The 25,624-nt window shown below is 39.9% G+C and overlaps 1 protein-coding gene across 1 annotated transcript in view; it reads right to left on the reverse strand.

The window, feature by feature from the left end:
* The window catches only part of LOC138249586 (guanylate cyclase soluble subunit beta-2-like), a 278,483-nt gene that overhangs the window by 95,431 nt on the left and 157,428 nt on the right, over nt 1-25,624 (reverse strand). The window contains exon 10 of the mRNA XM_069203529.1: nt 292-612. Within this exon, the coding sequence (XP_069059630.1) occupies nt 292-612 (321 nt within the window). The remainder of the gene's footprint in view (nt 1-291; nt 613-25,624) is intronic.

Raw genomic sequence — 25,624 nt, forward strand, 5'->3', positions numbered from 1 at the left:
ATGCCATGGTTGTGAGGTCCTTTGCACCCCACTTATCATTTTTAAACCCCAACAGGAGCACAGCAGCGCCTTTTGACCTGGTTGCATGAGGGTCAGTGACAGTGTTGCTGTGCCACTGGTCAGTGGCAAGCATTAATTCACTGAGCCACCTTGCCGGCTAAGTTTATAAATGTGCTCGTATGTATATAAATCGTACTCGTTACAATTGAAATAATGTACTTTTCTGCTCTTAACAACTTCAAATAGAAACCATGTTCTAATAAAATTAGGAACTTAACTGAAGCTCTGTACCTGCTTCCACTTTCTTGCCTTCCTTCAGCTGGTTGGCCACGTGCTCGGGCAGCATGGCGTAGAGCAAGGTCTCCGTTTTCTTTTTTTCAATCTCTAAATTCTTTGAGAGGATCCTGAGCTCTTCCTTCTTTCTTTCCAGCTGATTGGACAGCTCGATCTCAGCCAGCCGCTGCTGGTTGAGCAGGATGAGGTCCCGCGTCGTGTCATGCTGCGCGATGTCTGAAAGGTGCATCTTCCGCTCCTCCAGCTCCTGCAAGCTGCGCAGCTTAGGGGAGCACAGGTAGAGCATGCACTGCAGCGACTTCATCCAAGTCATTTGTCCTGTGAAAGAAGGTTGTTAATGTGCAGTTAGCAAATGCCATTATTGTATGGTCCTCCCTACAGTGCACATTATGCTCGTTATGGTTCCTATGCATGCTGCGTGTTGTGCCAGGTTGGCGGTTTGTGTTCATGGTAGTAAGGTGGAAGTTTTGCTGACCCCTGCTGGTGATACACCAGTATTTATACTCAGAATTCAAGCCCAATATTCCCTAGTAAATTGAGTGGACCTAGAGAAGCTGGGAATGCAGGTGCTATGATTGGCCCTTGATCCTGCTGAAGAACCAAGACAAGCGAGAATGAGAGGCTATACCAAAAAATAAGAAAATATATAACCAAAAATTAGAAACCTTGTGTAGGACCACTAAAAGATGCATCAAGTCCTTGGATTTTCAGGGAATTGTCATTGTGGCATGTTATAAATCCATAGCCAGAAGGCAAGTCTTAGGTTGAGATAGCCAATTCCACCAAAACGTAGGTTCCTCACACTCTAGACCCTTGCTGAATTGTGTGTCTCAATATACAAATGACAAAATATCAACCAACATAATGCTGAGTACAGGATCTCAGCTTCCACTGTATCATTGAGGAACATACATGAAAGGTAAATATACATTTACTATTTCTTTCCTCCACATCTAGGCACCTTGAAGACAATAGTAATAAACAATATGTTACACTAGGTATAGATTCAAATATGGTTTATGTCATGGCAGTTTTGCATGTGTTTCTATTTTAAAGCACAGTATTTACCCAAAAATAGGATGCAAGGTTTAGAAAACTGGGTTACTGGCTGAGGAGGTGAAGCCCTACTCAAGCAACAACCACAATTCCTGTCAGGGTGAAATCAGAAGCAAACCTCAAATTAACCTGTGCTTAACCCTCTGGTAGCTTGACACAAAGCAGTCAGGCTTACCTTAGAGGCACTGGACAAAGTAGTCATGCAGCATTTCAACCAGTAATAAAGTGAAAATGCAACACAAAAAATTGCACACCAAATTAAGAAAGAAGAGTGAAATGTAATACATTGTTTGACACTAAAACCACAAAAATCCAATTAGTAGAACAGAGATATGCAAATTTAAAGATTTAGAAAAATATAGGGTGTTATCTACTAAGAAGTGGCACAGCGCAGCGCCACGTCAGAAAAACAGGGATGCGCCGTATTTAATAACATACGGCACACACCCTGTGTTTTCCCTAGCGCTGGCGTTAAAATGAGATGCCTAGTACCAACGCAGGCGCCCTTGCACAGTAGTGCAAGGGTGTCTGCATTGCAGGGAATGATTGTTTATGTGCAGGAAGGTAATCTTCCTGCACACAAACAATAATTAATGGTGTTTTGCAGAATGCAGCACACATAGGAAAAGCAAAAAGGAGGAGAAATAAAAGTATTTCTCCTCGTTGCACCTTGCTAATGCCACCCCTGGGGTGGCGTTAGTTTTTGGCACTGCCTCAGGTTTACAAATCCTCGTAAATCTTGGGCAGTGTCAAAATGCAATGGGTGTTGCAGTGGAATGCTCACAGCAACACCCACTGCATGCCCCTTTCAAGCAAAGGGATGCGTGTAAAGGGACCCTATCTACAAAAAGTGGATTAACACAATTTGCAAATATTGGGCAGGGCATTGTACCAGTCAAAGTCAGTAAAAGTTATGTTCCAGTAGCGCATTGCTCTTGTAAATGAGGGCCATAGTGCTTAAAAGCACAAAGCACCAACAGGGGTTATCTGGTCACACTTGACTCAGACAAAGTCACAAGTTCAGGCTGACCGCGATGGAGCATATGCTGGATACAGGGACTAAGTTAGAGCTGCATAACAAAGTACCTTAAGTCCTAGTTGCGGAGTGTTGTGAGGTCCCACCTTGAGGTGATTCAGGTTGTACTGCCAGGGCCTGCATCAAAGATGCATCACACAGCAGCGGTTCAGACGAGCTGCTGGGCTGTGATGGGAGGTTCTGTATCAGGCATGCATCACGCAGGTAAGGTTCTGGACAGCTGCAAGGCTGCAATGCCAGGTCCTGTTTAGAATATGTGACATGCAGCATCAGTTCTGAGGAGCTGTGAGGTCCTGCATTGGGGATGCGCTACATAGCAGCGTTCCTATGTGAAACTGTGAGGTGATGCGTTGTACTACATTGGTTCTGTTTAGTCCAAGGGTCCAGGACTGGGGTGGCACCACTTGGAGGACAAGACTCACAGCAGAGTAGAGGTGCTGGGTTCAAAGATGGTTGGTGCCTTTTCTGTGCCTGAGGATCTGATCAGGAGTCCAGCCAACTAGGGCTCGGAGTCCTTCTGGTAGTCCACTGGTCAAGATGCAGGTCCGGTCCTTTTCATTGAGGCAGCAGGGAAGCACAGCAGTCCTTCTTTCTGAGTCTTCGATAGGTCCAGCTGTGTACTCTAAAGGTGAGTCTGCTAGACCAATATTTATACTTGATCCAGCTTTGAAGTAGGACAAGGTTCTGGAGGTTTCCCCCCACAAAGGTGTTTGGAATTTCCTGCCTCCCTGCCCTGGCCCCAGCTTGACTGGCGGGGGCACAAAAAGACTAGTGTGAAACCCTTTGTGTGTGTGCTGAGGCAAAGTCTTTGTGATGTGCAAGTGTGGTAGGTGACCGCTCTGCCCCCATATCAAGTCAGAAATGGCTGATCCTGCCAACTCCTGTGTTAAGAAGTAGTACTGAGGCAATTTGTAGTTTTAATCTTTTTCTTTAATCCACCAACATGCAGGACAAATCAGCACAACTCTTGTCTGTCCAACAGTCAACCTTCACTGTCTCACTTAATGTTCTTCTATTACCATGGGAGAATCATGGCATCACATGGAATCTCTGTGAGTCATGGTTCTATGATGAAATAGGTTACAACACACTGTCTCCCAGTCTGGGAATAATAAACAAAAGTAATCTCTGCTACATTTAGTCATGTGACCCAGGGTACAGGCTGCAGACACCAAATTGTTGGCACAAGAAAATGTCAACTTTCTAAAAGTTCAGAATTGTGTCTTAAAATACACTGTTTACCATTACAGAGGGTTTTAAATTACAATTCTTTAAAAACCAAACACAACATTCCTACCTGTTCCCGATTGAAAGGCAGCACTTATTAAATAATATAACCCAATGTTATCCTCTAGAAGAGGCAGTCTTTGCAGTAGTGAAAAAATAATTTAACAGTTTTTCACTACCAGGACATGTAAAAGTTATACGTATATGTCCTCTACCCATGCTTTTATAGCCCTGGGACCCCATCTTCTGGGCCAAAACATATATTTAGAGGGGGGGGCCCATCCTTAGGGGCCTGTGAGATGAAACCTTATATCAATTTATATTAGTATGATAAGGTGTCACATAATAAAATAGTGACATATACCACCTTGAGAGGTTGACTCAAATCTTTGGACTCAGACACGAGTAGGAGAACATCCAAACAGACAATATAAGCCAGTCAACATCAAATATATCATCCAATAATCAAAATATTCAATTTGGAGTCAATAATGTAGATGTATCATGACCTATGTGGTCATGAATCACCACACCAGTTTAGTAAAGTTAAAACTTTTACTGCCCTCAGACTAACAATGCTAAAGTCACATAAATCATCGCAAAATCAAATGATAGAAGTACAAAAACAACACTTCTAAAGAATCTCAAACTAGTTCAAGCATTTATCATTAGGTACTCCAAAAGAAAATTGCAGAATAATAACAGAATTAAGTGAAAAATAGAAACAATATACATTTAGTTTATGCAGATGAATTAATCACAATCAATTATTAAACAATCAAATTTAGACAAGGCATCCCTAACTATTACTCTAATTCGGTAAGCATGTTTGGACTTCATGCAAAAAGGAAAATAAGTCACAAATTAATTTGGAAATCACCTAACTATGGCACTAACCAAAATAAGTGGTTGGACTTTCTAAATGAGAAAAACCTGCAAGAAAGACAAATGCACATTGATTATACCTTTCTGAAATGAGACAGCAGACAGCGTTACCTTCATCAATGGAGCACCAGAACATCAGGTCTTCATTAGACAGCATCAGGCATTAAAAACATGAATGGGGCAGCAGTTCAATAAAATTGGGGTCTAAAGTATCTGAACTGATAGAATCATAGGCAAAGACGAAAACACATCTAAACAGAACTGAAGCTGAAGCCAATCTTCTAAGAACTAATTTACATCACCTACAACTTTACTATATTAAAGTTCCAAAAGTTACTAACTAAGCATCTATTGGACAAGACTATAGGGTGAGAGTGTTAATAGCAATCAGGTTTAACTTGCATCTTTAGAGTATCTTTTTTTCATACAGCATACTTGGGATTGGTTTACGTTGTCACTCCTCTCTCCTCTCTGGTCATCACTTACATTTCATATTACAATTTTACAAAGCAACATGAATCATAACATTGAGCACTGAAGCCCATTGTTAAAACTTACAATTATTATCTTGAGGAGGTACGACAAGTGATGCAAGAACAGAACATAATTTTTCCACTGTGCAAGTTACACAGGATGTTTAATAAACTAAGCTTGCAAACATTTCAGTAAAGTCAGCAACAATTTAAAACATCATGCTTCTAAAAATGCTAAAATGTAGGCCTATCACTAATGCTAATACATGAAGGAAATAAAACATTTGGTTTGAATAATAATTTTAAACCATTCGTTTTGTAATTTATTAATAATTCATCTTCTTTAGTACATATAATTATGATAAATTAAAATACATTTTCATTAGACATTATTTCATACAATGCATGTTGTGGGGTGGTATGGTGGCCACCATGTCAGTCACTTTAAAGCCAAACATTTTTCAGTTAGGCCTCTAAATACATGTTATTTCACATTGTGTTTTAATGATTAATTTTTATTAGTAATGTTTGCTCTCTAACATGCCTTAATTTTTTCATAAGGTCATGCGGCCTCCTTCCCTGAGCCACTATTGGCCCTGGAGACTCCATCCCGCTGGTTCATAATGTTTTATAAAGGAGAGCGGGTGTGCGACTCCCTCCATGAGCCAATAGTGGTCTCAGGGACCCCATCCCCTAGGGCACTAGGTGCTCAGGGGTGGGTGCCCCTGTGTCCACCGTGGGTACCCACCAAACAGTACCTTGGGAGGTGCGGGGGTCCTGGGTGTTGCAGGAGCTGCCATTGCTCTGCCAAGTGAGAGCACCTGCTTGTGCTTACTCCCCCTGGGCGAGGACAATCTGTGTTTTTGTGCCTGCAAGAGCACGGGCAGGGAATTAAAAGTCTGCTCCCAAATAGCAGGAGCATTTTCAAAGGAAGCTACTTTGCTTTGGGGGGTTGGCTCCACGGAATACAGTATGTGAGCCAGCCCTGGGTTGCCCCTTCCCTTATAGTTAGATGTTGGACTTGGGGCCCCAGAGTTGCGTGCTTGAAGAAAAAAAATCAAAAAAAGTAAAGAGTCCAAGGAAGAAATACCCTGAGCCCCTGACCTTGGTGCAGTGGTTCCCAAGGGACCCTGCCAGGGCACAAAATCTTTTTTATAAACAAACAACATCTTGGAAGAATCCACTGATGGATTTTTCAGAGAATTTTTTTTTTTAAAAAGCTTGGTCTCTCATGCTCTTAATTAATATGGCCCCCTTCCTAGGGCTTTTAGAAGCCCCGAGAACCACCACATCCCTGGGGCTGTTTTGTAAGTATGCAGGAGGTGCCGTACAGCCCCCTGCGTACCAGAGACCACAACCTCCCCAGGGCTACATCATTAAAAATAGTAATGGGGGGCGTTTGTGGACCACCACCTTCCTGGGGCTATATGTAAAAATTATACAGGGGCTGCGTGGCCCCCCACACCCCTAAGACCACCATCTCCCTGTGGCAAGATATTAACTTATTATTAGGTGGGTCCTGCAGATAGATCTTATAGTTAGGCTTACATTTTAAGCATCCAAAACCAAAGAAATTCTGTTGGTATATTTAATTCAAGTAACTATAACTCGCGCCCTCACCTTGCACTGCTAACTACCCCAGATATTACAGCACTGATTACATCTTTTATAACACCATTGATTATGTCACTGTAACATTTGAAGTAAAATTATTGATGAAATAGCTGTGCATGGTGGGAGCGCGAGTTATAGTTATCTTAGGGTACCTATTATATTTCCATGAAATAACTCTAACTATAACAACTGAATTTCTATTATTTTGTACATTTAAAATGTAAGCCAACCTATAACGTCCGTGTAATCTTTGCTTTTCTAAGTCAATTTCTATGTTTTTATTAATTCTATTTCCTAACTATAATGTCCCTAGATAGGCTAGTTTATGGATGAAGCCAAATATATACTTTCTTGAAACCATTTGAGAATCTGTAGACTTAATGAACAGAACTGGGTGAGACAGGAAGTCTCAGTGAGTGATTTCAGCTCTGATGTAAGTTCAGAGGGCAGTAGAAAAAGAAGTATGGAAGGATCTGAAAACCCATCAATATCGGATTAATTTCATTGATGGAAACACGCCGACGTCAACGCCCTGTTGAAGAAACCCAAAGCAGATCTAGATAACCCCATTAACTACCAACCTATCTCCCTCCTCCCCTTCCCAGCAAAGGTCATCGAAAAAATAGTGAACAGCCAACTTTCCCGCTACCTGGAAGACAGCAAAGCGCTCGATGCCTCCCAATCCGGATTTCGCAAAAACCACAGCACGGAGACCGTACTCATTGCTGCCACAGATTACATCAGGATTACATGCTCGACAAAGGCGAAACCGCAGCTCTCATCCTCTTGGACCTTTCCGCAGCTTTCAACACCGTCTATCACCACACCCTTCGAACACGCCTCCACTACACCGGGATCCATGGCAAGGCCCTCGACTGGATCTCGTCTTTCCTCTCTGGCAGAGCCCACAGAGTCCGCCTTCCGCCCTACCTGTCTGAATCCTCCGAAACCGTCTGTGGCATCCCTCAAGGATCCTCCCTCAGCCCAACACTTTTCAACGTCTGCATGGCTCCCTTCGCCAACATCGCACGATCCCACAACATTAACATAGTATCCTACACAGACAACAACCAGCTGATCATCTCTCTCACGAAAGACCCCACAACAGCAAGAAACAACCTACACAAGGGACTTCACGCTAACCCCGACTGGATGGAATCAAGCTGCCTCAAGCTAAACACAGGCAAAACAGAGGCTCTCATCCTCTGCAGCAACCTCTCCGCCTGGAACGGCCCCTGGTGGCCTACCTCCCTCGGAGCCGCCTCCACTCCCACCACCCACGTACGGAACCTGGGCATCATCCTTGACTCAGCACTCAGCATGACTCAGCAGGTCAACGCAGTCTCCTCTTCCTGCTACAACACACTCCGAATGCTCCACAAGATCTTCAAGTGGATTCCTGTCGAAACAAGAAAAACAGTCACCCACGCCCTAGTCAGCAGCCGACTGGACTCCGGCAATGCGATCTATGCAGGAACCACGGGCAAACTACAAAAGAAAATGCAACGCATCCAAAACGCCTCCGCCAGACTAATTCTTGACATCCCACGCCGCATCCACATCTCAGCCCATCTCGGAGAACTACACTGGCTACCCGTATCGAAGAGGATCACCTTCAAACTACTTACCCACGCACACAAAGCCCTCCACAACACCGGTCCGGCCTATCTCAATGACAGACTTACCTTCCACACCCCCGACTGCCAGCTCCGCTCCGCCAGCCTTGCCCTCGCCTCCGTCCCCCGTATTCACTGCTCCACCACAGGAGGAATCTCCTTCTCTTACCTCGCCGCCAAGACCTGGAACTCCCTACTGCTCTAACTACGCCAGACCCAAGACCTCCTAGCCTTCAGAAAACGCCTCAAGACATGGCTCTTCGACCATTAACTTGCCCCCCCAGTGCCTTGAGACCCTAACGGGTGAGTAGCGCGCTTTATAAATTGTTTGATTGATTGATTGATTGATTGATTTTTTGTCTTTGCCCAAAAGGACCAATCATCGACCAGGGAGAGGCAGAGGTAAAGGAAGTGGAAGAGACATCAAAGAAGAGGTGGTCAAGGGAAACAAAAATACTGGGATGTCGAATATGAGGAAGACAAGGAGCTATAAGAAATTAATAGAGACTTGAACACAGTAATACATTTGACTGATTATACACTTTTAAGAACAGAGACTCAGCTCCTATATTTAGGGTTATCTTTTTGTCAGGACTCTTGTTTTGACTATGCCAAATCTAGAATAGATCTGTATTTGTTTATTTGAAAATTAAGGTTACTAAAATTGTTTGAGGAAAAAAAAGAGGAAACCTAGCTATCGGGCTACAGCACTAATGGATGTGGAAAAAGAAAGTAATTTACTGGTCGAGGATGTTGATCTGTGCCTTCAGCTCTCTGAGCTTGAGAGTGAATACATGAGTGGAGGGGAACCCAGGACAGGATCTATTGAGGAAAGAATGGGAGTCTATTTATCTGCAGGTGGTGATCCACGTTTTAGAGTAAGATCACGGATGGTTCTGCAAGTAATATAGGACAGCAAAACCTTATTCTTGGAAGCTATGGTAAAGGAATTGAAGGAACGTAGGGCCAGATGTAGAAACATTCCGATTGAGATCCGCAAATTGCGAGTCAGAGCAACTCGCAATTTGCGAGCCGCAATTCGGAATGTTGGATGGTGTCCCTGACACCAACTGCGACTCGCAAGGGGGTCGCAAAGGCCCACCTCATGAATAATTATGAGGTGGGTCGCAATTTGCGACCCCCTTGTGAATGGCGGCCTTCACAGGGATGGTGGCCTGCTATGGACAGCAGACCACCATGTCTGTGACTGCTTTTTAATAAAGCATTTTTTTTTTGTTATGCGGCACGTTTTCCTTAAAGGAAAACGAGATGCATTACAAAAATGAAAAATGAAACGTTTTTGTTTCATTTTTTCAGAGCAGGCAGTGGTCCATAGGACCACTGCCTGCTCTGAAAAAATGTTTGCAGTGCCATTCACAACGGGGAAGGGGTCCCATGGGGACCCCTTCCCTTTTTCGAATGGGTTACCACCCATTTCAAAAGGGTGCACACTGTGATTAGTTTGCAACCGCGTTCGCGGTCACAAACTACTCCTGCATTGCACTGCGACTCACAATTAGGAATTAGGAACCAGGTTACTGAATCGCAAAACGAGGTTTGTGCATTGCAAAGTGCTTTTAGCACGTCACAAACAGCAACATTCGCTGTTTGCGACATGCAAACTGCTTTGTACATCTGGTCTGTAGTGTCAAACATAAATTCAAGAAAGGTAATGTACAAAGACAAATGGAAATCAATCAATTTATGACAAAATTGAATAATGTGGATTGTGTGGTGAGAAAGAGAAATTAAGGAAGAAATGTAGTGTTATGGCCTATATAATGTTATCTTGAGGAGGCATACAGTCAACTAAATGGTACTTTTTATATGAGGATTCATAGATGTGGATACTATAGAAGAATATTACAAGATGTTAAAAAAAGTGTGGCATTCTAGAGAATTATTGAATGAGAAATGTTTTTTATACAAAGATTATCCTAAACTATCTATTCTATCTATACTTAATACCAGAAGTTCACAGAAATCCCGGACAACCACTGGGGAAACCAATTATTTCAGCTATTGAAAGCCTTTGGAAAATACTTCTAAGTTTATAGATAATTATTGTAATGCCTTTTGTAACTAGTTTACCATCTTTTATAGAAGGTTTAACTCATTTTCTTAAGAGAATATTTGATGTTGATTGGGAACCTGATATGATGATGACTACACTGGATGTTTCTGCTTTGTGCATGAGTATTATCTGTGAGGATGGGCTGAGGGCCATGAGATGCTTCCTTAGATCCCAGCCTGTCACATTTTATGAACACAACAATATGGTGTGTGAGATGATAAAATTGTGTTTAACCAAAAGCATATTCCTGTTTGATGGACAGCTATATAGAAAACAACGGGGGCAGCAATGGGCACCTGCTTTGCCCCCAGCAATGCGAATTTGCATATGAGCTGGTGGGAAGAGCAGTTGGTCTTTGAACCACACAATAAATGCATCCAACACAATGTGCTCTGGATTAGATTTACTGATGATTTATTTGCTATATGGAAGGATTATATAATATCTGCCCGGACATTTATTAAAGAATTGAACAACACAAATTGAATTTCAAAATGACAAGTAACATTAGTGCTGTCCACGGTGAATCACTGGCAGTGTCTATTGACATAGTGGATTGTAAGATGATAACCAATATACAGAGAAAGCCCAAATCGGAGAATAATACTTTACACACATCTAGCTGCTATCTGGATTTCCTAAAGAAGAACATTGCTTATAGTGAAATGTTAGGAGCAAGAAGGATGTGTAACATTGAAGCTAATTTTAGGAGGAGTTGTATGGAGATGAAGGAAATATTTGCTTGTAGAGGGTGTAGTGAAAGCATTGTAAGCACAGCACATCAGGGGGTGGAAAATCTCAGACAGGAAGACGTTTCATTTAACAAAAATACCAGGAAGGAAAGTAAGAGTGACCTTACTATAAAATGTATTACCACATTCACAAGAGATCACTTTTCAGTAAGGAAAATGCAGTTGAAGCATTGGCATGTGTTGAAGAGTGATGTGGCTATTTCTGATAAGATGTCCTAGAAACCCTTAATTGTATTCAGGAGGGCAAGATGTTTTAGGGACAGGCTGCTGCGTAATGACATTATTATAAGTTATGATCCTGTCTGGTTAAAACCCAGCTTTTATAGATGCAATAATTGTAAAGCCTGCAAACATGGGAGTACCATTACAATAGTACAGACACCTTTTGGGCATGAACTTCAGATCACAAAACATCTCACATGCAAGACTGAGTTTGCCTTACATCAGTTGAAATGCAGTTGTAATAAGATACATGTAGGAAGTACTATTTTGTAGGCACACACGCATATATTTTACAACAGCTACCCTATGGAAGGGCATTTCTGGAAAGAACACCACAGTGACAGAGAATTGTTAGAATATTCAGTAATTGATTTTATTCAGAGGAACCCTAGAGGTAGGAATAGAGAACTGTGCAGATTGGAAGCTAAATGTATACTTAAACTTGGACTCCCTAGAACAGAGGGGCTTAAATGTAGATACTGAATTGCATGTATTTATGTAAGAATTTTTTAACTCATGTTTCTCTTGCTTCTTTTAAGGACATGGATCTAAGAATGACTTGTTTGTGTTTTCTCTATTTCTTTTCTTTTTCTACTTACAGGACCGATAATTAATAAACTGGATTTATTTTGGAAAGTAGGATAGAATAGGTAGAACATCTATTGCGGAGGCCAGACAGTAAGTATTGAGTTTTTTCATCCATTTGCTAATTAGTTTATAGTAGATATGTTAAGCGATTAAATATAACGTGGCATAAGCCCACTTGGGCAAAATTGTAGCTGCTATTCTTGACCTATTCCATTGGACACTATGGGTAGGGGACTACAAAAAAATATGGTAAATGTGATATTGAGTTATGCATGCTCCTTTATTGTGAAATTTTAATGTGTTGAGTTAATGTGGGTAATAATTGTGGTATGGAAATTAATACAGTGAATATATTGTGTCACAATGGGAGCGTTTGGAAAGGTTTCCCCATCAATTTATCACAATTTGAGGGTAATTATTGTGGTTTACAATTTCTGACATTTTCTTTTCAACATTGTGAATTCATTAGGAGGACTTTGTTTGGTAGCTTAAGGTGGCCGCTATATGTTTGAGTTATTCTGTAATCCGTACTGGTCTTGTGTTTATGTTTACAATTTGAGTGTTGAAATAGAAGTTGTTGATAAGGTGCTGGTTAACCATGAACATGGTCAAGTAGGTAACTGAATCTCATTTGTTAGCATCACTAAATAAATGACTGGTGGAGCATAACCAACTGGGACTGTGGTTGCTTTCCTTATTCAGAACACTGTGTGTGTGTGTGTGTGTGTGTTTGTGTGCATTCAATGACAAACAAAGGTTAACAACCAAATGTTATAGTTAGGTGAAAGTGTCAGCTAAAAGATACTGTTTTAAGCTAACAAGACCACTGAAATTCACCATTCATAGTTATCTAAGCAACTGTAACTCTGAATTCAAATTAATTAAAACTTGTGCCCCTGCCATACAGAGTGTTGTAATCAATGATGTCACTTCAAATGTTGCAGTGATGGTATCAATGATGCCATGAGTTGTGACATATGTGAGGTAATTTGCAGTGCATGGCAGGGGTGCAGATTAAAGGGCACAAATTATAGTTACTTGAGATAACTATAACCTACCTAAAAAAAATATATATATATATATATATAAATACACTTGATAATAGAAATTAGATTAATACAACAGCAGTTCAATTTCTGAGAAAACACATATCAAAAGAAAATACTTTAAATATATTAATACTCTAAAACCAAAGTATATATGCAAATATTAAACATATTATAAGAGATAGTTAAATATGAGTATGCACATTAACATAGGGAGAATAAGAAAAACAACAATTCATGGTGGTTTAGAGACCTCATTTCTAGAAAAATGATTTCATGTAGAATAAGCCAAAGAGTTTAAGTAATTTGTGATAGGTAACCATAGCATGTCTCTCTTAATAGCAAGGGATACTGTAGAGACATAAGCTCTATCCAGCCTAAGATTGTAGCAAACACCGTACCCCCAAGCTTGAAAGGATAATTGAGATGAATCCTTCCAATTTTTCGTAATTTGCTGAAAAGCAACAGCCAGGATTAAATCCAACAATATAATAGAAGTTTGGGGAAAATTAGACCAGTCAGCTGCAAGGCTACCTAGAAATATGTTGGCAAAACTCATGGGAATTTGAGTTTTAAAAATAGTATTAATTTGACTCCATACTTTAACCCAAAATTGAAATGTATAGGAATATTCAAAAAGCATGTGTTTAAGTCCGGAGATTGGCATTTTACAGGACCAACAGGAGGACGGAAGATTAGAATTTATTTTATGTAAAAAAGAAGGTGTAATTAATAACCTATTATATATAGCAAACAAAGTTTGAATTGCGTTAGCTGCTCTAGAAGACTTCTGTATTTTAATCCACACTCTATTTCACTAAGAATGTGAAAGTGAAATATCCAGATCCGTTTCCCACTGTATTTCTATTACAGACTTAGGTCTATCTTCAAGAAGAGCTGTAAGAGTTTGATAAAGACAAGAAGCTGATGTGGATTTTAATAACACATTCTTAATTGTAAAAGGACGGACTGAAGGTGTTTGCTGAGCTGGAAAAGATTGATATAAAGTATTTATGACATGTATTAGAGCATCATATTTTTTATGAAAAGAGGATGGAAGTGAAAAAAGAGATTGTGCCCGTACAAAAGAAAGCGGGGAATAATTTTCAAATAATTGATATACCCATCGTAGCCCATGTAAATGCCACAATTTCCAATACATGGTTCTATTATTCAACTTAATGAGCTTATTGTACCAAATTAATTGTGCGAAGCAAAAACAGGCTGTAAAATTCGACAAGAGTTATTCAAAATCGGAAGAGAGATAGAAGCTGGTTTATTTGACAAAGTCAATGTCTCCGTTAATGTAAAGGGGGCAGCAAAAGACTTTTCAACGTCAACCCACAAGGGTAAAAAAATAGAATCATCATCCTTCAATAAACAAGAAAGTTGCTTAAGAGAAAAAGCCATATGATAAGAGCAGAGATTCAGAAAATTAACCCCTCCATTGCATTTAGGGTTCATTCACTTTTGAAGAGACATTCTGGTTTTCTTATTATTACATAAGAATGTAATTAAAAGGGAATTCAACTTCTTAAAATAAAGATTTGGAATATTAATTGGAATGTTTGACAAATAAAAGAGAATAACAGGGAGTAACATAATTTTGAGAGAATCCAATCTACCCCACCAGGATAAAAATAGAGGGTTCCATTTAGAAATGAGAGTCAAGATCAGAAAATAATTGCAAAAAATTACAAGAAATTGTATCTTTAAAAGAGGGTTTAAACCACAGACCTAGATATTTAATGTTATCATTATTCCAATGAAAATTTAAGGATTGAAAATCTTCAGGAAAACAAAATTTATTTAGCTGGAGTATTTCACATTTGTCTTCGTTTAACTTATATCCTGAAATAGAAGCAAGAAGGTGTACTTCGGACAGAAAAGAAGGAACTGAAGATTTTGAATTTGATATAAAAAGTAAGATGTCATCTGCATAAGCCAAAAATGTTATCTGTCCTTCCCCATAATGGAAACCATGCAAATTTGGAATCATTCTAAGTTTCAATAAAAAAGGTTCTAAGGCAAGAACAAACAAAAGCGGTGACAATGGACAACCCTGACGAACTCCTCTACGGAGTGAGAACGAGGGAGATATAAGACCATTTAGAAAAATAGCTGCTTTAGGAGAGGAATATAATAACAAAATCAAATTTATGAATTTAGCTCCAAAGCCAAACCAGGAAAGTGTTGAAAAAATAAAAGACCAATTAACCCGATCAAAAGCTTTTTCAGCATCCAGAGCTATTGCAGCTAGAGTGACTTTATATGCCACGGCCTTACGTTAATTTGGATAGGAGCAATTCCAAACATATGGCAATAGTTTTAGTAAAAATGTTAGGGTCTAAATTTACTAGAGATATAGGTCTATAATTCTTGCAAAGCTTTGGATCTTTATTATCTTTTGGTACAAGGAATATTAATGCTTCCTGGAAAGACCCTCCAGAGGATTTCACTTCAACAAAATGGGTATAAAGCTCAAATAATCTTGGAACCAATAATTTAGACAACCTTAACTAGAATTTAATAGTAAAGCCATCAGGACCTGGGGCTTTACCTTTTTTAATACGTTTTAGTGCACTAAGAATGTAATCAATAGAAATATCATTATCAAGTTCAGAAAAATGAGAAGTGTGAAGTACAGGTGGGTTAATGGTAAGCAAGTATTGATCAATAAGATCCTGAATTGCAACAGAATCAGGGGTATACAATTGTGTGTAGAAATGAACAAATTCATCCAAAATGTCTTCATTCTTATGTAATAAAAGATTGGAGGAGTTATAAACAGATTCTTTCTTTGTTGTATCTTTTTTGATTTTAAGATAATTTGCTAAAAGGTTTCCTGATTTATTTTGGCCCCGATAATACGTAGCGATATCAGTCAAATTTTTATTGAAAGTGAATTTAGCTTGAAGTAAGTCATTAAGACAACTTGTAGATTTGGAGGAGCAATCAAGATTCTCTAATTGTTTAATGCGATTCATCATTTCTTTTAGCCGTTTTCTTTTTGTTGGCAACATAGCATATAATAAAATCCCTAATGGCCGCTTTGAATGTATCCCAGACAATTTGAACCGATATCTGAGGGGTATTATTATCTACAAAGAACTGTGTGACAAATTTCTCAAACTGCTGAGTAAAATTATTATCGAGAAGTAGTGAATTGTTAAATCTCCATCTGTTACTTGGCGGACTGTGTGCGATAAGATCAAGGTCCATGCTTACAGGAGCATGATCTGAGATTAATATGGAATCAATCTCCGAGCTCAAAACATGTTGTACAAGAGGTTGAGAGACAAACAGATAATCAATCCTTAATTGGGAAAAATGTACTGGGGAAAAAAAGGAAAATTCCTGTAGTGTGGGATTACACAATCTCCAAACATCCGTTAATGCTCTTTGTTGAATCATGGAAGTAAACTGTGAAAAGATGGTGGATAGAACAAATCGAGAAGTGGATTTGCGATCAATGTTACAATCACCTCCAAAAATCTAATATTCATCTGAAAGAGTCATTAACTTAGCTAATATTTCATTCCAAAATGACTTATCAGGTTGGGTTGGCACATAAACATTAAATATGGTGAAAGGTACTTTATTAATATTAATTGAAACTATAACCCATCTAACGTGCTCATCAGAATTTTGAGAAATATCAGTATTCTAAGCCTTATGACACAGTATAGTAGCCCCATTTCTTTTCCCGGTACCCGGAGATACAAAAACATATCCTACCCATTGTCTTTTAGGTTTAGCTACCTCATCATCTGTTAGGTGAGTCTCTTGCAAAAGAGCAATATCAGCTTTCAATTTTAAGTTCTGTGTCAAAACTCTCTGACATTTTATTGGGGAACACAAACCTTTAGCATTCCATGAAAGAAATCTAATTGTCATTTAATATATAGAAAATGTAATATGACTATGAAATGAATGCATATAAACCACTTACCAATATGGAGAAATTGAACAAAAAGAAAACATTTGTTATCCAGAAAAAGAACAATATAGCTATGAGCATGAGAAAATGGAAAAAAGATCAGAAAAGGAGGAAAAATTAAGAGCAAAAGAGGTAAAGTAAAAGAGAACAAAGAGAACAAAATAAAGAAGAAAACATGAAAACTACAGAAAAAACGCACAACGAGTAATAAAAATATACCTATAGGACAAAAAAAAACAACGTGAGGGTGGTGAAACCACAAAGGAAAATGACATAACCTTCACTCCACAACCTCAGACACGAAGGGAAGAGGGACCTGGTCATATAGGTTGCTACCACAAAAGACGGGAATGTAAATGCATGAAAATCTAAAAGGAGAGAAACATATGAAACAATGAAAACCGTGGACAATTGAAACAATTTAAGATTTCAAAAAACAAAAATGGGCGTATCCATTAAACAAGAGGATAACTGTAAAACAGAGAAACAAAATAATACAATTTTTGAGTCGCTGATATTTTGGAAGTGTCCTTTGTGTCGCTCCTACAAGACTCAATAAAACGCTGAAGTAAAACAGGGTCTTCATAAGTTGTGGTATTATTATTGTAGGTCACCTTGAACAAACATGGATGAAAGAGACCATACCGAGCATTAAGTAACTTCAATGCCGGATGCATATCCAGAAATCTCTCTCGTTTGTCCGCTGTTGATTTAGCATAGTCTTAGCAGGTCTACATACTCCAGAAAATAAAGTATTATTCCTCTTGGTTTCTTTGACGTTGAAGCCAAATGTGAGGGATGACCAAGTCTGTGCGCTCTTTGTATATTAAAGACAGGCGAAGTAGGGAGATCTGGAAATGTTTGAAAGAAAGATAGAGAATCCGAGCCCTCAAGTCCTTCAGGTAAACCATAGATAAGGAGATTATTCCTTCAATTTCGATTTTCTATATCCTCTGCATGTTTTTTTAACATAGTGACTTCAGACTGCAGAGATTGAATAACCGTCACTGAATCCTCAAGCACCTCCACTCTTCGTTCCACACTAGAGACTCTGTTTTCCACAAGAGACCATTTGTCATCTGATAATTGTAATTGTTTGTATCCTCCATATAGGGTTTAAGTGCTCTTATTTCTCCAAGGAGTAACCCCATAGAAATAGTATCAACAACTTTAAGAGGAGACGGAGGATCCTTTTTAGCTCTCTTATTCGAGGACGTCGGAACCATTACAGGAAGCTTGGATGATACTTCATTAATAGCAGTAGGAGGAGAAGTAGGTGTTGAGAGTGTAGCATCAAGAGTAGTAGACCCGGCGTTCTCCATTTTAACATAGTAACTTCAGACTGCAGAGATTGAATAACCGTCACTAAATCCTCAAGCACCTCCACTCTTCGTTCCACACTAGAGACTCTGTTTTCCACAAGAGACCATTTGTCGTCCGATAATTGTAATTGTTTGTATCCTGCATATAGGGTTTAAGTGCTCTTATTTCTCCAAGGAGTAACCCCATAGAAATAGTATCAACAACTTTAAGAGGAGACGGAGGATCCTTTTTAGCTCTCTTATTCAAGGACGTCGGAACCATTACAGGAAGCGTGGACGATACTTCATTAATAGCAGTAGGAGGAGAAATAGGCGTTGAGAGTGTATCATCAAGAGTAGTAGACCCGGCGTTCTCTATATTTGATAAAGGAGCAAATGAGTTTGACAAAAAAAAAAATTCAGAACCTTTATTGCTTTGTACTTTGTTGCTAGTCAATTGAAGGTTCCTAGATCTGCCCATAAGCAAAAATTATTAATTCTGCCCAAGATATATTAAAGCATGTGTTTTATGAAGGAAGGTTCATCTAAAAAATGAGAACAGCCCAAAATTCTCCTTAAGCTAGACCAAATCATCCAAAAAGGAAAATACGGTGAATAAAGAGTCTAACTATACATCCATAGACCAAAAAAGTGCAAAAAAAAGAAACACTCAGAGCTCGATAAATAGAGTAAAAACGGAGTCATGAGGTGAAAAGTGAAAAAAACAAAATGGCAGTCGCAATAATTTCTTCAGAGAAATGTAAGTCAGTGATAAAAGGTGCAAATAAAATACCTTTTACTGCATTTCAAGGGGAACTATGCTGCCCAGGCATATTCCCCTAACTTTTCCCCTCTTCAGCAGCATTAAAATCTTCAAAAGGAAGCAAACCGGCTCCCTGTACCCCCGTCGCGATCACAGAGCTCCGGTGAAGGCGGCCATCTTCTACGGCGCCAAGCCACGCCCCCACAATGGCACTTTAAACTTCATTTTTTTGGTGAATTTACTAACTTTTTTTTAACACAAAGTAAAAGGTCAAAGGGTGGGAATGGGAGCAGGGCCTGCGACATTCCCCTACAAACACCCTATCCCCTTTGAGAGCATGGTAAAAAGCCATATGGTTGGACACAGGGCCTGACCCCCTCAGGGGCTCACAAAGCTGACTGTGATTTAACAACATAAAGAGTGTCATTTTAAGTTAAGCAGACCTATTGACTTTGCCAAAGGGTCGGAACACCAGAAAGTAAAAAGCAGGCCTAATGACTTTATCAAAGGATCAGCAAGGCAACGCACATAGAGCAGACTGCAGTATAATATGTTGGTAGGGAGCTGCACACTTGTCTTGGAATGGGAATTTGAATGTGATGAGGAAAGAGGAATTAGAATGTAGAGGGTGGACAGCTGAAAAGGAACTGTCAGCTGCTGTGGTGGCTGAGTTGCTTGAATAACAACTTACCTTGTCTTGTCTGTTCTCCTGTCGTCTGACAGAAGAACACCACATTTTGGTGACTCGGACATTGGATATGGGTATCTGCCACAACGAACTTCAGCTACCCTAACACAAGAGGGAAGCTCTCTAATTGTGAGCATGGGATCCGGCGCCTCATTTTGGAAAGTCAGAGTGGTGAAGGTAACCACGGAGAAGCACAATGGTGGAGTATTCTTCGAAGTCTGTAGATGTCCTGACATTGTCTGGGCCAAGAGCGCACGTGTGAGTACTGATGTGAGCAGCTGTGCTTGGTTGGCACGTGCACACAGAGCCAGTGTGAGTCATCTTGCAGCATGAAGCTAGAGAAAGTTTCTCTGCATGTGCATGGAGGGAGCATGTGCAAGCTTCAGCGCGAGAAAGTGCCACAAGATTACTGCGGTACAGCGACATGCCGAAGAAGAGTGTCAGCAGAGAGAAACATGGCAGCCATCTTAATTTGAGATGATTATGAGTCCAGAGGTTATGGAATAGCAAACTGTGACATATTCACATTAAAAAATGTGGCGGTCATTGTAATTTCAGAAATTTGTTGGAAAGATTTCAGCAGATTGGAACAAGGGCGGCCATCTTAGTTTGAGAAGAGTGAAGTGTTATTGGGCAGCTCTCTTCAACAGAGATATTCAACTGACATATTGGAGTGACAGTTGGGTAGCCAGTTTTATTTTACAATTTTGGGACACTTTCATGGTATTACATACCATTACCACTGCCAGCAGTGTTGTTTTTGAGTGTGATTGTTTAGTACATTGGGGATGTGAGATGCAGAATGTTACTGCACCACTGTTTTTTCCCCCTCATCTGGTGAACCAATTCTCAAATGAAACAAATGGAAGCACATTTTTGGAAATTATTCATGGATTTATGGCACAAATTGTAAGTGCTGAAAGGAGGCATGCCATTCTCTTACATTGTGTGCATGCAGGAGGGTAAGAAGTGTTGGAAAACCTACTTGAGTTATCTCCAAATGAAGTGAGAGATCTAAATAAGTATGACATTTCTATCATAAAACTTGATTTCCATTATTTGCCAAGAGTGAGCAAGATACTCAAAAGGTATAATTTTGGCTTGAGAAGTCAAGGAAAAGATGAATCTGTAGAGGAGTTTGTCACTAGTCTTAATCAACTGGTATTGAGCTGTACATTCGGAGGAACTTTGTAAAAGAGGATTGGAGATCAATTTGTACTGCGTTGCATTAGTGACAAGATCCAGGAAGGACCATGGATGTAAAATCAACCACTGTTGGAGGAAGTGATTGTGATGGCCAAATATGAGGAACACATGTTTAAATGTGTAGAGGAATCCAGTGCTGAAAGAGGAGGGAAATCTAATGTGTTGAAAGACAATGCATCCTAAGTGTGTGTGGTAAAAAACAAAACGTTGTAAAAGAAAAGTGACTCAGAGCTTAAGGGATTGTGCTCTATGTGTAGTTTGTAAGGGCCCAGCCCAGCCTGGTTTCAGACATGCAATGCTTGTGGGCGTAAGGGCCATTTCAGCAAGTGTCACAGGAGCAAAGGAAAGACCTTTCCTGATAGTTAAGTTTTGGAAGTATGCCAGGAGGTGGTGTTGCAGGTAAAAGGCATGACCATAGATTATCCATCGGCGGTTGTAGTGACTTACGGTACCAATTTAGTTTGGCTTACTTACATTGAGTAAGATTACTGTAATCTCCAGGGATATAACGGAGAAAGGTTTACCGAAAAGGGAAAAAACTGTTGAAACGGATGTCAAACCTGGCTAGTATCGTGGTTCTGCTATTGGCATGCTGAAATATTTTGAGGAGTAAATTGAAGTAAGAAACAAGTACACACATGGAAAGACGTAAGGGTCACGTGAAGGAGAAGACCTTTTGGGATGAGTTCACCAAAGTAATTGGGAGTTAGCTTAAACCCTAACAAAGTTCCCCTGGTTCAAGTTGAGGAAGTTACAATGGGTATGACAAGTTTGTAAAGGAGTTTCAAGGTCTGTTTCGGAACAAATTTGGAAAGCTGGTTGATTATAATCAAAAAGAAAAAGTTGAGATGGTGTAATTCCAGTGGTGGCAAGAGTAAGGCACGTTCCTCTGAGCATACAGAATGCAGGAACTGAGGAGTTACAGAAATTGTGTGACACAGGGGTGATTGAACTGGTGGAGGCAACACAATAGTTGGCCCCCTTTGTTGTTGCATGCAAGGAGAACGGGGACATTTGTATCTATGTTGACCTGCGTGCACTCAACAAGGAGGTTATAGTTGACAAATTTCCATTGCCTAACACTGAAGAAATTATCTCTACCTTTTCAGAGGCAAAAGTATTTACGATATTGGCTCTGGTATAAGCGTATTGTCAAATAAAGCTGGATGAGGCATCTCATGGTCTCACAGCATTCATGACACCTATGGTGTATCATTTTAAAAGAATTCCTGCTGGTTTGATCTCAGTGGTGGCTCTTTCAAACGGTAATGATGATGATTTTAAAAGGCATTTCTGGGGTCAAATGTTACCGAGATGATATCTTCATTTTAGGCTCAACCACAGGAGAACATGATAAGACAATTCAAGAAGTACTGAGCAGACTGCAGGGAGTGGGGCTGACCTTAAAACAGGGAAGTGTATGTTTGGTGTGAGTGAGGTGAATTACCTTGGGTATAAAATCTCAGGTGATGGTATCTATCCTCAAAAAGAGTTGGTGGACACAATCATGTTGATGAAAGAACCAACATGTAAAGAAGAATTACCATCTTTCCTTGGTATGATTGAATGTTACAGCAAGTTTGTGAAGGATTTTGCAGGTAAAAAATATAACATGAGGAAACTGCTAAAGAAAAAAGTTTAATTTTTGTGAGGGAGTGAACCTATAAAGGAGTTCATGTGGGTGAAGGAAGAATTGAATCATGCCCCATCTCTTCAAGCTTGTGATCCCAGGTGTGACAGTAACGTGGTCTATGATGCAAGTGCGAAGGGTTTAGGGTCCCTTCTCATTCAGACAAAAGATGGTCAGGAGAAACTCATTGCACGTGTCTCGCAAGCCTTAAGAGATGCTGAATGTTATTTTTCAGTTCTATAAAGGTAGTCAATTGTTGGTTTTTGTGATCTTCACAGATTTAAACATTGGCGAATGAAATTTACAGTTCAAGCAGACCACAAACCATTGTAAGGAGTTTTCACACAGAAAGGGCTTGATTATGTCTCCTCTCTTATGTGTAGGTAGGTTGTGGGTTTACAGGAATATTGTTTTACTGGTGCAGGGAGCTTTGTAGAAGATTGTTTATCAAGATTGGTTGGTCTGTGTGATTCAGATGATGTGGATGTTGGAGACAGCATGACAGACGATGCTGGTGTCTACAAAGTTAGCCATGGAAGCATAGAAGGATGGAAATGGTTACAAAAACTGAGAAAGATAAGGAGTTAAAGAAGGTGACTGAATTGCTGTCTGCTGAAGATTTCAATGAGAAAGAGTTGAAGAAGTGGATGGAATGTTGATGGATGCTAAGGCAAGAGTTTGCCACCTATAAAGGTTTTCTTTTGAGGGGGACAAGATTAGTACCTCCACGAAGGTTGCAGGAGAAACTATTACAATTGGTGATTGAACATCATTTAGGAATAGTAAAGACAAAAGGGAGACTTTGCAAAGATTTATGAAAGTCAGCGCTTGATCATGATGTTGAGTGTATGGTTAGGGAATGTGTTGAATGTGCAGGGTGTGACAAAGGTTTGAGATCTGCTAGTACACACATGTGTGCAGAAGGCCACCATCCTATCCATGGTAGAGGTAACCATTGATATTTTGGGGCCGGTGCAGGGGGAACATGCTATTTCATATTTACAGGTGCTGATGGGTTTATACTCAAGGTGGGTGGCAGTGTCATGTTTACAGGACATTTCTCTTTTAGTATTATTAAAGTTTCTTGAGAATATATTCAAGAGGGAAAGTTATCTGCAATATCTACTCACAGATAATAGGTTATAGTTCTGTTCCAGGGAGATGGAGAATTATTTAAAATAGTGTGGAATAAAGCACAAAACATCAGCTTTGTATCACCTCCAGGCAAATGGTGTGATTGAGAGGGTGATAAAGCCATTGAAGAAGGGGATACAATTAGCTACAGTAAATGGTCTTGATTGGAAAATTGAACTGTCCCAGAGAATAACTGGGTATCACATGTCTCCCGCTCCACCACAGGTGCACCGCTATTTGAATTGTTCAAGTACAGAACTCTGTCTACATAAGTGTGTCCTGGGTGGACGATTTGGAATAAAGATTGCCTGACTAACTCTCCAGAAAAGTGGAGAGAAAATTAGACAGATTTACAAAAAATAAGGAAGGAGGGTTATAACAGACAAATGTGAAGGATGTTGCGATTAAGGTGAAAGATTATGTAAGATTGAGAGGTCAAAGGGGTGTGTTGATTGGTCCAAGTTCCTTAAAAGGTTGGAGGTGGTCAAAATGTTTAAAAATGCTGTTAAAACACATGATGGCAAGATCTGGAACAAAAACAGAGTGGCAGTTCTAGACCATGATCCTGTGAGAAAATACATTGTTACAGGTAATCAAGGTGGTATGATGGATGAATCAGAAATTGTGTATATCAATAGACCTCCTGTTTTGGTGTCTGGTGGGAGAAAAAGTGGGAGAGTTACAAATAAACCCTCCCATTTATAGGATATTGCTGCACAGTAGTCAGGAGGATCTTCTGTTTTATTTTACATTTCTGTACATTATTATATTTATGTATCATCTTTAGCTCCATGTAAGTTTCCTGGGATGGGGGTATTTTGTGATATAATTTTAGTTCTATGTGTTTTATGTTTGTTATAGTAGTAGTTGTTTAATGCATTCTCTCTGTATCTCATTGTTTGTTCAACAGTATGCTTCTTTTTTTGGGTTTCTGGTATGGGAGAGAGAAGTGTGGCATATTATTTTGGTGGGGAGCAGTGTAAACTTGCCTTGGAATGGGAATTAGAACATGATGAGATAAATGGAATTAGAATGTAGAGGGTGGACAGTTAAAGAGAACTGTTAGTTGGTGTGCTGGCTGAGGTGTCTGAACAAAGATTTACAATGTCTCAGCTGTACTCCTGTCGCCTGTAACGAAGGATATCACACAGACCTCTTGCCTTTGTATTTTAAACATTCACACACTGCAACGTTTAATAAAATTGAATGAATCAAATATTTTCAATTAAGTGTTACTAAAAAGTGAAATCAACATTCCTTTGAGTCTTTTTTTACATTTTTCAGACCACAAAATGAAACCATAAAATCAACCACAAGGGTGTGTGTGTTGGCACATGGCAGCCAGAGAAAACAGCATCATATTTTAGTAGAGATTTCACTGCTGTGGTCCCTTCAGTCACAAAGCCAAGCACAGCAAGGTTGCTTGCTTCACTGTAGGCCAGATGTATGAAGCATTTTTCAATTCGCAGTCGGCCCGTTTGCGACTTGAAAAGTGCTTTTTGGGATGCACAAAGCCCAAACTGTGATTCGGTAACTTGTTACTGAATCGCAGTTTGGGTTTTGCGATTCGGTATTAGGAAGGGGCGTGACCAGGGTGTCTCTTCCTAATACCGAATCCAAATGGTATGTATGATTGTTTTGTGACCGCAAATGCGGTCACAAAACAATCACAGTTACCACCAGTTTCAAACTGGTGCTAACCCATTTGCAAACGAGAAGGGGTCCCCAGGGGACCCCTTCCCCTTTGTGAATGGTAGCGAAAATAATTTTTCAGATCAGGCAGTGGTCCTAGCTATTTCATGCATATGACTCTACATTGTGCATTGTGCATTGTGTATTGTGTTGCTCTTCTCAGGAAATGGGCTCCTATGTCCCTGTGAGCACCAGGAGGGATCCTTAACACTATCAATTGCAGAATGGAGTGCTGGAGACAGAAATTCAATGCAGGGCTGGAGACAACTCTCACTAGTTTTCTGGCAAGAGGTGATTCTTCGGTGCAGTCAAGCAGGGACGTCACCTGCTCTTTATCAGGTCTATGTAGGTTCCAACCTTGCAGTGGCTCCAGAGAAAGTTTGTAAG

The sequence above is a fragment of the Pleurodeles waltl genome, chromosome 8 (assembly GCF_031143425.1).
Source record: "Pleurodeles waltl isolate 20211129_DDA chromosome 8, aPleWal1.hap1.20221129, whole genome shotgun sequence".
Lineage (NCBI taxonomy): Eukaryota > Metazoa > Chordata > Amphibia > Caudata > Salamandridae > Pleurodeles > Pleurodeles waltl.